At 48.7% G+C, this 12354-nt stretch overlaps 1 protein-coding gene across 1 annotated transcript in view; it reads right to left on the bottom strand.

Moving 5' to 3' along the window:
• Positions 1 to 11702, bottom strand: part of SLC15A4 (solute carrier family 15 member 4) — a 31213-nt gene extending 19511 nt beyond the window's left edge. The window contains exons 1-2 of the mRNA XM_017504536.1: positions 11122 to 11702; positions 2606 to 2901 (exon numbers count right to left, since the gene is read on the bottom strand). Of these exons, the coding sequence (XP_017360025.1) occupies positions 2606 to 2901; positions 11122 to 11655 (830 nt within the window). The 5' untranslated portion in view covers positions 11656 to 11702. The remainder of the gene's footprint in view (positions 1 to 2605; positions 2902 to 11121) is intronic.
• Between the last annotated feature and the right edge of the window lie 652 nt (positions 11703 to 12354).

Raw genomic sequence — 12354 nt, 5'->3', positions numbered from 1 at the left:
ATATGTTTCACTAAAAACATTTAAATACCACATAACAAATCCATTTTCTCACAAAGAATCATTCAGAAAAGTTATTGGTTATATTACTTTCGCTTTACATCATTAAAGTATTTAAAAGTTGTCAAGTGAATATGCATTGGATGCTTTGCCAGGTTATACATATTGTTAAGTGCAGTATTTTGCAACATATAAGGGTCCAACATGAAGCCATGGTCACAAGTGACACCCAAACACCCACAAGAGCCCTCTGCTCCTCCCCCAAAAGTTTATGGGCTCCGGTTTCAGGATACCTGTGCCCCCGAGTCTCTGTGAAGGCTGCATATAAATGGGTGTGTATTCTTCAGGGAGAGTCCACTGGTTCTCACAGGTTCTCAAATAAGTACGTATCTCAAAGTACGTACCTTCATTTCTCATTTAATATCAAGCACTGTATCATCTTCGAAACACAGATCCACCTGGACTGAAACTGAGATTGGGCCAGATGAAATGAAGCGTCATGACTGTAAAAACGCCGTGTATGTCATGCTTCCTCAGGCTTTGGATGCCCAGCTTCTTGCAGGCACCCTCATCACAGCGGTCGCCACTGCTGGGGCCCTAATCATGTGCCTGGCATCCTGCTGAGGGCCTCACACTCATCACTGCGCTCAGGCCTCACAACTGAGATGAATCCATCTCCACTGCACAAAAAGGAAGGCTAGGCTTGGCAAGATCAGTAACCTGCCCAAGGTCACAGAGCCAGTTCATACAAACAGCAGATTCTGAGAATGCCCCAGACCACCAAGCTAGCCCCGACTTTTTTCCCCTTATTTTTGCCCAAGAAGACTTTCCAAAACAATCCTCAGGGATTAGTCAGGAAACAATCAGTTTCCTAAGTGAAAGTTGACCCAAACCCTCTCCACGCTGCCATTTGTGCATTAAAACCCAAATATGTCTACCAAACAATGCTGTTCTCTTGCAGAAATGTCTACGGGGTACCACCCACACAGATACTGAAACTTTAAGGGCTGTTCCTGAAAAAGACTTCTAGGATCAGAAACACCGCTTTTGTCTAATCAAATAAATCCCTGGCAAAAGACTAGTGTCAGCTAAGATGGGGCTACTTTTTTATTTTTTTGAGATAAGGTCTCACTTTGTTGCCCAGGCTGGAGTGCAGTGGTGCACAATCATGGCTCACTGCAGCCTTGACCTGACCTCCTGGGCTCAAGTTATCCTTCCACCTCAGCCTCCTATACTTGAATTACTAAAAATTCTTTAGTGTCGTCCCACCATTTGCAGTGCTGAATTATGTGTCTGAATGCCACAGTGACCCAGCGGCATTTCCAATAGGTCATTTAGACTGGTGAGATCTGCCAGAACTCCACACAGGGACAGCTGGAGAAATCAGAGATGTTCAGCCTGGAGCAAAGAAGTAGGCGCACAAGGCTATTTTGGTGTAGTTTCTTTCAATCTACCATGTGGAAGGAATGTTAGACACATTCACTATGGCTCTAAGCACATCAGCAAAACAAACACAGGCAAGCTGCAGGGAGGCAGATGTGTGAGTGGGCCTGGACAAGAACGCCCAGCAGCCAGTGCCATGCCACAGTGGGACGCACAGCTCAGAGACACAGGACGCTCCCTCCAATGGCTGAGTGATAGGCTGGCCTCCAGGCATTTCTATGCTGCTAAAACATTCCATGAGGAGACTGACTACAAAAGGCCCAGAGACTTCTCTGGAATGATGGAAATGATCTATGCCTTGACTGCACTGTGCTTATACAGCCTGAGTGAGTTTGTCATAATTCACAGAACTGTACAGCAATGAGGGGTAAATTTCACCACCTGTAAATTATGCCTCAATAAAGAATAACACAAAAATTTCTGAGTTCTCTTCTTGGGCTTAAGGTCTGGACTTTTCTTTATTAACTGGCATCTAACATCACCAAGCATGAGCCATAGTTAGCCAGTGACTTGGAGGGGTTCTGAGGACACAAGACTTTCAGCTTTAAAACCCCAGTTCAAGGGACTTTGGTGCTAAAACTGGGTAAGTCCCATGAGATCATCTGGTCACCCTCAGTGCATCTCGCATTCTACGGCTGTACCTTCCTGTCAGAGTTACAGACCTGACTGCTGTATGGCTGAGCCCATGCCAACCTGATCAACTGCTGACCTTTACGGAAGAGGCAGTGGCTTACTTTTTCAAGAGTAGAGACAGGTACTGACAGCATTAGCAACTGCTTAGTTTTTCATCCAAATGTGTTTCAAAACCTTTTACAATAAAAAGAAACGCATCAAGCATGTTTTCTGTCTCCTCGACGCCCTCTGCAAATTTCGACCTTTATAATCTGGCACTAAAGGAGCTTCCGTCTACGCTGGCAGTGAGAGGAAGTGCAATGTGGGGGTTAAAGCATGAGATCTGGAATCAGGCCACTGGCCTGTCTTTAAGATGGGGATAATAATATCGCGCCTGCCTCCTTGGGGAAATGCAAGGCTAGAGGAGAGAAAACATGTAAACCGCTCACCCAGGCCCAGCACACGGTAAGCACACAACAAACCTAAGCAAGGATGTTAATAAAGAGGTCGATAAGTCCTACCAAACAGCCTGAGATGAGAATTAAGGGCTTACCCATTACTCTGGCGCTCTCCACGTCGCTTCTGGGAACAGCAAGAATAAGTCAGTATCTTGAACATGTCGGTGAAGGCACTGCCATCAGGAGGCTTGGTGATGAAAACGCTCTGACCACAGAGGAAGACCACAAAAGCAAGGCCGACGCAGACAGTGGGGATCGCATAACCAGTGACAAAGCTGATGTTCTGCTGAATGTAGGCAATGCCTCCTAATGACAGGATCGCTCCCAGGTTAATGCTCCAATAAAACCAATTAAAAAATCTCCTAGTGGCTTCTGGACCTCGATCTTTAACCTAAAATAACAGGGAGGAAAGACACTTGAAAATATATGATAGTCTTCAAGGATGAAAAACATATATAGTCAAGTGGTTAAAATTACCGTCGTCATCACAACCTTTAAGTGCAACACAATCAACATGGTGTTTACAAAAACATTCATGATTTCTTCACAAAAAATGCACCCGACGCTTTTAATTACTAAAGGTGCTGGATAGGTTTCACTTAATTACACTAAATTCCAACAAATCCTAGAGAGTTTCTCTGAGTATGTGGACCACCTGCTACAGAATTTTTCTAAGTATCTGAACCACTTGCCTTGGAATTATCTGGAATGCTCTTTAAAAATACAGAATCAGTCCGGGTGTGATGGCTCACGCCTGTAATCCCAGCACTTTGGGAGGCTGAGGCGGGTGGATCACGAGGTCAGGAGGTCAAGACCAGCCTGGCCAATATGGTGAAAACCCATCTCTACTAAAAATGCAAAATTTACCTGGGCTTGGTGGCACATGCCTATAATCCCAGCCACTCAGGAGGCTGAGGTGGGAGAATTGCTTGAACCCAGGAGGTGGGAGTGTGCAGTGAGATCACGCCATTGCACTCCAGCCTGGGCAACAGAGGCGACTCTGTATCCCANAACAGAGTCAGCTGGGTCTGGTGGCTCACGCCTATAATCCCAGCACTTTGGGAGGTTTAAGGGCAGGAGTTTGAGACCAGCCTGGTCAACATGGTAAAACCCTGCCTCTACTAAAACTACAAAAATTAGCCAGGCATGGTGGTGGGCACCTGTAATCCCAGCTACTTGGCGGGGCTGAGGCAGAAGAATTGCTTGAACCCAGGAGACAGTGATCCGAGATCACACCATTGCACTCCAGCCTGGGCAACAATAGCAAAACTGTGTTTCAAAGAAAAAAACCAGAGTCACAGGACCCATACTCCACACCTGCTGAATCACTGCCTCTGGGGCCCAGGCCCAGGAATCTGCATTTCAAACAACTTCCCAGTTGACTTCTACTCACAGGTAAATGTTAGAACCAATGTTACAAAGCTCCATGCCTTACTGAGCTACATGTGAGTACCATAAGGCACCCCGCAAATAAACTTAGGCCCCAAAGAGAAACACTGCTGGCGGCATTTGTTCAGTGAGGCCAAGCCACTACACACACCGATTGTATCTGGTCTCCTGAGAACCAGAGATCTTGATAAACTTCAAGCAAAGAAGAAATCACGGATTAAAGATAAAACCACATGCTATTATTTTTAGATTAGACAGGCTATCAATGAAATCATGAGAAATTCTGATAAGGGTAGGGATTTCTCAAAAATCACTGAATTCCTGGATTCAAACAAAAGCACTGAGGTAATCATGCAACATCTAGGCTTATGCAGTTCATGAGGCTACTTCAATGGAGTCCAAGAGGTTGGGAACAGGTCATTTGGGGGCAGACACACCAGAAGCCTTCTCTGCCCATCTGGATCTTCACCTCTAAATAGGACACCGTGCTAATGAGCCCTATACTCGACGGAGACATTTCTAGTGAGTTTCATTTCCTAAATTTCTTTTCAAAAAACTTACAAAAGGCTGATGCTGATTCTCCTAAAAAGGCTCTCTTGCTGTCTTAAAAACTTCTACCGTCTCATTCTTAAGTCACAGGTTATGAAAGAGTTAGAACATTCTTATTCCAATAATAGATCTAGTTTCTGGATCCACAGATGGTGGCTCAGGTCTGGAATCCTAGCACTTCAGGAAGCCGGGGCAGGCAGATCACTTGGGTTCAAGAGTCTGAGACCAGACTGGGAACACAGCGAGACCCCCATCTCTACAAAACATTATAAACATCAGCCGGGTGCAGTGGTGTGCACCTACAGTTTCAGCTACTTGCGAGGCTGAGGTGGGGGGATCCCTTGAACTAGGGAGGAGGTTGCAGTGAGCTGTGACGGCGCCACTGCACTCCAGCCTAGGTGACAGTGAGACCCTGTCTCAAAAGAAAAAAAATAAAGACATGATATTCAATAAGCACATGCATCTTTATAGCGGTCACATATTTGATATACTATTCTAAACTCTATTTTTAAAAAGTTAAGGTAGAGGTGTAAAATTGTGCACTCCTCTCTAAAGGAAACAGAGCAAAACAAAAAACAATTGTGTGCTCCCCAAAAAGAGATTTGTTTGAAATCCAAATGGTTAAGCATGGCTACTGTGGTGGCAGGTAATTAACTGTATATATAGTAACACCACTTCAAACTCAAAATCTAAGTTTAAAACAAAATCATGTTCTCAAAAGTTTAAACTCGTCTATCTATGACAATACTGAACAGAGGTCCTAGACCAAATGCAGACATCTCTAATGAATAAAAAGTCTGAGTTGAGAACTTCTTAGACATCTAAGACAGTTCTTCACTGGGACACAATGCATTTAAATATTGCTCAACAGTAGGCACCAATTCTCATGCAATACTAGACATGGACCAGGAAGAAACATGATAAATGTGAGCAGAGAAATAGTTACTGAGAAAACAAAACTGCAAGTGTGAAAACAAACAAACAAAAAGGAATTTTTTGACAAGCATAAAAAGGCCAGTAAACATAATATCTAAACTTAATAGAGACACAAACTGTCTAACACCTGAAAGGTACTAGGGCCTTACCATTCTCCACAGAGGTCCTGCACACATCTTCCCAGTCTCAGACCTACGTCCTCTTCAGATGAAGCACGAGAAACTCAGCATCTGATAGTCTAGGAAAATCCTAACCTTAAAACGACTTTCATCCTCACTTCCTATGTAATTGTGGTGCTCAATTTCTTTCAACTTCCAAGAGTAATCCATCAAAATTACTTTATAAACCAAAGACTAAGCCGTAAACAGCCACACACCAGGCATTTCTGTAACGAGGGAAGCTGGCGGCTGTGAAGGGATATCATCACACGCTTCCTCGCTCCTGGAGGGCAGGCCGCAGCCTCCCTTCCCAGGGGCTGCATGACATCACTGTGTGAGCAGCAGCCATGCGCCCTACCAAGGATAAACAAGGTTTTCACATGACTGGTCAAAAGATACCACCAAAATCAATTTGGAGGAGAAAAGCTACAAGAACAGAATTGTGTACAGCAAGCCAAACAGTTGGCAGACAGAGGAATTCCTTAAAATACAGAGTGTCAGTTTTTCCTCTAGAAAAAAATGCATCATTTGCTCTGCTTATCTGTAAAATAAGATTTTCTTCTTTCAGGTCACTATTTCAATAATCCATCCACCAAGAATGATTGTGAGCTTTGAAAATGGGGAAGCGCTGGGGGAAGATATGGGCCTGACGTGATTTACGTGAACATACATCTCCCTTGGACGTACAGCTCACACATCCTGTTTCAAAAGCCAACTAGGCCTCCTCAAAGCTACACAGCCTGACCCCATTCATCTCTCCTATCAGAATGTTTCCCAGAGGCTCTACCACGGAGATGAAGAGGTAAGTGACAAAGAAGCATACAAAGCATCTTAAAAATACAAATAGCTTTCCTCTAAATGACAAGGACCAGACCGGGACAAATTAATCCCAACCTGGTGCACAGTAGAGCATGCTTCAAGCCTGCATACCTCAGGCTCCCCAGCCAGGCCTCCTGCCATGACGCAGCAGCACCTGGAGTGGACCTGCCACCTGGCCACAGGGCAAGCATCCTGGGATAAGGGTAGATCTTCCCCTGATGCTTTTCCGCTGAGGTATGACTCACATACCACAAAACTCACCCTTTAAAAGTGTGCCATTCAGTAGTCTGTAGTATATTGAGACGTACAACCACCACTGCTATCCAAACCCACATTTTCATCACACCAACAGGAAGCCCTGTTCCCTTTCAGTCACTCCCACGCCCTCTCCTGGCCCCTGGCAACCCCTCGTCTACCTCCAGTCTCCACAGACTCACCTCTTCTGGACATTCCATATAAATGGAATCACACAACTGAAGACTTGTGTCTGGCTTCCTTTCCTTAGTGTCATGTTTTCAAGGCTTATCAGTACTTAATTTCTTTTCTTATGGCTGAAAAATATTCCACTGTATGGCTATACTGCATTTAGCTTATACATTCAACAGTAGACATTCTCTTTTCATTAAAAAAAATTCCAAATGTATAGAAAAGTTGAATCACAAGATGCACACTTTTCTACCCTTCACTTAGATCCTCAGCACTCTCTGTTCTATATACAAAAAATACTTCTGGCTGAGCACAGTGGCTCACGCCTGTAATTCCAAAAATTTGGGAGGTTGAGGCGGGTGGCTCACCTGAGGTCAAGAGCTCGATACCAGACTGGCCAAACTGATAAGATCCCGTCGCTACTAAAAATACAAAAACTAGCCAGCTGTGGTAGCTCACACCTGTAATCCTGGCTACTCAGGAGGCTGAGGCACGAGAATAGCTGGAACCTGGGAGGTGGAGGTTGCAGTGAGCAGAGATCACACCACGGCACCCCAGTCTGGGTAGCAGAGTGAGACTTGGGCTTTAAAAAAAAAAACCTACTTTGGCTGAACTATTTACAAATAAGCTGCAGCATCCTATTTCACCCCCAAAATTTCATCATGAGTCTCCTGGAAATAAGGACATTCTTCTAACTGAAATGAGATTACCACACCTAAGAAAGGCAACATCAGTACATTATTAGCTAACAGGTGGTCTACAAACTATCCCAAGTATACAAGAAGAAGGGCCACGATAGCAGCTGGGATTCCATCACTCAGCTCGTGATGTGGGGGTGGCCAGGTCTAGTGAGTAGCCTTTCATCCAGATGGTTCCCTTTTCCCACGAGTGTTACATGGGAAGACACTAGGCCAGCTATCTTATGGAAGAAGGCACATCTCCTCTCAACATCCACATTTAATTATGGATGAAAGAGCACATATTCTGTCAGATTCATTTGACATAACCCAGCACCATTTCCTCCTCATTTTAAGAAGTATCAGTTACTTGTCTGTTACCTCTTGGAGAGCACCAGCTTGTAAACTAGGCTGCCAGGGCCCCACATCGGCTTCCCTATGCACTTGCTGTGCAGCCTTGGGAGCCAACCCTCCAGGCTTCTGCTCCCTGTGTAACAGGTGTAACTGCAGCACATACATCAACTGTTGTGAGGCTTAAATGAGATCACGTGGGAACGGCACAAGTAAGAGGCATAACATAAGCTTTCGAGTATGCTTGTGTGACATGGCCAAGTCTTTAAAAAACAAACACTGACTGTCCTACCAGCCTGTTCCTTCAGTGTCGACCCGTGGGCCAATGGCACCGCTAGGCCAAGAGCCTGGGCCTTGAGATCCAGCCCCGCAGAAACATCACAGAACGCAAGCACACTGGGCCCATTTTAGTGCAGCAGCTAAAGAAGAATCCAACTAGAATGAAAGTCCAGCTTGACCCCTCACTACCTGTAGGCAACAAGAAAGTGATCTCTTTTTGTGCCTGTTTCCTCATCAGTAAAACGGATATAACTCCTGTGAGGTTCATATTTGGCCAAGTACGTAAGCATATGCCACTGTTCTGTTAGAAGACTATGACTTCTGATGTCACTTTAAGGTGTCTGACTGGAATGGGATAGCCTTTCACAGGCAGAGTGAAAGCTCAGATTCAAAGGACAGGCTTTGAATCCTGGCTCGGTCACACACAAGCTGTGTAACTTTGGTCCAATTATTTAACCTCTCAAGTCTCAGTTTCCCCATCAGTAAAATGGGCACCGTATCAGCATGTGTGTCATGTGGACTAACCAAGTACTGTACTGAGAACTGCGTCTGGTGCATAGTAAGCCCTCAGCAAATGTTCCAAAAAAAACACGCACTCACAATCAGTGCAAAAGCCTAGGGAATCACCTTCCCTACTGTTCACATGCCTTGGTTTCAATGTCTGACCCTCCAAATCTCATGAAGAAATTTGATCCCCAGTGTTGCTGGTGGGGCCTGATGTTGGGGTCATGGGGATAGATACCTGAAGAAAGGCTTGGGGCTGTGGCAGTTAGGAGTGAACTCTCCTATGAGGGAAGTCATTGATAAGCCTGGCCCCTTCCTCCTCCCTCTCTCTCACTTCCCCTAGTGCATGTGATCTCCACACAGCTGACAGTTCCAGAGGCCCTCAGCAGAGCAGATGCTGGCGCCCTGCTTCTGCTACAGCTTCCAGAACCCTGAACCAAATAAACCTCTTTACATGATAGATGACCCAGCCTGGGGTATTACTTCCACAGCTTATCTGCACCATCCACTTCACCCCACCTCCAGTGCATCCACTCTAGTTATGAGATACTCCACCTAATGTCCCTGTTGTCACCACTCCCTACATAACCCATTCTCTATAACAAGCATCTGCACACTTCTGTGACTGGGCAAGCAGTTCACATTTTTAGTTTTATGAGGCATTTAGTCTCCATCGCAGTTACTCAATTCGGCCACTGCTTGGTGAAAGCAGCCCCAGCAGTCTGGCTGTGTAGCAGAAACGGGTGGGGCTACGTTCCAAAAATACTTGATTTATGGAGACTGAAATTTGATTTTCATAAAATTTTCACTCGTCGCAAATTATTCTGTTTCCGACCCTTAAAAATGTAAGGACCATTCTTAGCTTGCCAATCCTCAAAAAACAAGACGTAGACCTGACCTGCCACCCCAGCTTCAGCGCCTGCTCCGCACATGACATAAATCTTATCACTCCCTGCTGGAACCCATTAAAGCTCCCTACTGTATCCAAATGCTTTAACACTCCTCACATGATCCGGCCCAGCCTGCCACCTCACTTCCCACTTAGTTTTGATTTTCTGAAATGATCTGAGTTTGCTATTGCTCTTAGAGGCTGCCTATTCTGCATCTAATGCTTGGTGACCATTTCCTCTCCCCTCCTGAAGAGCTGCAGTGGTTCCTCCCTCATTTCTTGGCAGTTACAGGGGAACAGCTTGATGCTAACTCATTTTCTTTTTTTTTTTTGAGACGGAGTTTCGCTCTTATTACCCAGGCTGGAGTGCAATGGCGCGATCTCGGCTCACCGCAACCTCCGTCTCCTGGGTTCAGGCAATTCTCCTGCCCCAGCCCCCTGAGTCGCTGGGATTACAGGCACGCGCCACCATGCCTAGCTAATTTTTTTCTGTATTTTTAGTAGAGACGGGGTTTCACCATGTTGCCCAGGATGGTCTCGATCTCTTGACCTCGTGATCCACCCGCCTCGGCCTCCCACAGTGCTGGGATTACAGGCTTGAGCCACCGTGCCCGGCTCAAACTCATTTTCATTTGAGCTTTCCTACCCAACCTAGCCCAAAACTCCTTTAAAACCACAAAAACGCGGCATGAGTGTTTTTCACTTCTTTGTAAAGAAGCTAGGGCAACAACGGGGCTTCCCCTTTCCTGGCTTCCTGGCCCTAGGCCTCTGCACCTGCGAATCCCCGTACCTGGAAGGCTCCTGCAACAACAACTCTTGCCTATCCTTGCCGTCTGAATTTACATGGCCTGAACAAAGAGAAGGTCCTATTTATTTATTCAGAGATCGGGCCTCGCTCTGTCGCCCAGTTTGGAGTGCAGTGGCGCTATCTTGGCTCACCGCAACCACCACCTCCTGGGTTCAAGCGATTCTCCTGCCTCAGCCTCCCGAGTAGATGGGATAAGCGGCGCGCACCAACATGCCCGGCTAATTTTTGTATTTAGTAGACACAGAGTTTCACCATGTTGGCCAGGCTGGTCTCGAACTCCTCACCTTAGGTGATCCGCCCGCCTCGGCCTCCCAGAGTGCTGGGATTACAGGCGTGAGCCCCCACGCCCAGTCTATTTTTAAATTTTATTTATTTTTGAGATGGGGTCTCATTCTGTTGCCCAAGCTAGAGTGCAGTGGTGTGACCCTAGCTCACTGCAGCCTCCAACTCGTACGCTCAAGGATCACTATGTTGCCCATCCTGGTCTCAAAGTCCTGGGCTCAAGCGAGCCTCCCGCCTCGGCCTCCCAAAGTGCTGGGATTACAGGTGTGAGCCACCGCGCCCAGCCTCTCTTTTCTTTGAAGCCACTGTGGTCATCACTGTGAGTGTAGACTTCACCCCGACCCCGGCAAAGCCCTTCCAGCACCTGTCACACCGGTCCCTCCAGTCTTGGTCCACCTGCTCTCAGGCTTCCTCTGCACTAGACAGAAGCCCCCTGGAGCAAGGGGCTCCCTCTGCGGTCCCGGGGCGGAGCAGGATAGAGGCAGGAGCAGGGGAAGAAGCTGAGGCTGGACAGGGACAAGGAGAGCGCGAGGGCGCGGCTCACCTGGTCCGCGCCGAAAGGCGTGATGTTGGCCTTGACGGTGGCCACACCCAGGCCCACCAGCGCCAACCCCGCGAAGGTGGCGGGAGCGCAGCGGCGGGCGGCGGCATCGGGGCAGGGCTCGGAGCAGTTGAGCGGGCGCAGGGTCCCGCAGAGCGCGGCTTGCGAGGCGGGCGCGGCCAGCAGCGGGAAGGCCAGCATGCCCAGCAGGTAGAGCGCCAGGCTCAGCAGGATCGCGCGCGCCCGGCCCAGCCGCGCGTCGGCCAGCCAGCCCCCAAACGGCGAGCCCAGGTAGGTGATGCCCATGAAGAGCAGCAGCGCCTGGCTGGCCTGCGTGCCCTCCCAGCCGAACGGCGCTCCGTTCAGGAACAGCACCAGGTTGGACGTGATGCCGTAGAAAGCCGCGCGCTCCAGCAGCTCCGTCAGCAGCACGGCCCCGCACGCCGCGCGCCGGCCGGCGAACGCCCCCGCCGCCGCCGCCGCCGCGGCTACTCGCCGCGCGCCCAGCAGCGGCGCCCGCTCGCCCGCACCCTCCATGCAAGGCCGCCAGCTGCCTCTCACGGTCGCCGGGTCGCCTCTCCCAGAACCCACGGCCGCCGCCCTTCTCGCGAGACCGCCGGGCCTGGGCTGTCCCTATTGGGCGGGCTCGCCGCTGCTCAACGCCCCACTCGCCGGAACTTCCGGCCCCGCCCCGGAAACTGGGCGAGGAGGTGGCAGGCTCTCCGGATGGCCGCGTTGCTGCGGGAGCTGGAGATCCTGGATCCTGGCCGCCGAGCGTGTCTTTTTGCTTTTTTGAGACAAGGTTTCCCTCTCTCGCCCAGGCTGGAGTGCAGTCATGCGGTCACACGTCATTGCAGCCTCAGTCTCCCAGGCCCAAGCGATCCTCCTACCTCAGCCTCCCGAGTAACTGGGACCACAGGCGCTCGCCACTGCTTCCAGCTAATGTTTAAACAGTTTTTTGAGACGGGGTCTCGCTGTGTTGCTCACGTTGGTCTCGAACTCCTGGCATCCAGCGATGCCGTCTCGGCCTCCCAGCGTGTTGGGATTACATGCATGAGCCACTGCACGCAGTCGGACTGAGGGAGATTAAACAAAGAAGCAGGAGCCTGGCGCGCCTCGGGCTTCACTGGGGCCCAGTAGGCAGCCCAGACTCACACTGAAACGGAGGCTGCTCTGCAGGCGGGGTTGCTCAAGCTGCCCCCGTGCTCCTGCCCTGGCGTTCAGTCCTGGAGACGA

Source organism: Cebus imitator, unplaced genomic scaffold (genome assembly GCF_001604975.1).
Source record: "Cebus imitator isolate Cc_AM_T3 unplaced genomic scaffold, Cebus_imitator-1.0 Scaffold323, whole genome shotgun sequence".
Taxonomy (NCBI): Eukaryota; Metazoa; Chordata; class Mammalia; order Primates; family Cebidae; genus Cebus; species Cebus imitator.
Note: the sequence above shows the minus strand (reverse complement) of the source record. Positions and strands in the feature narration are given on the sequence as shown.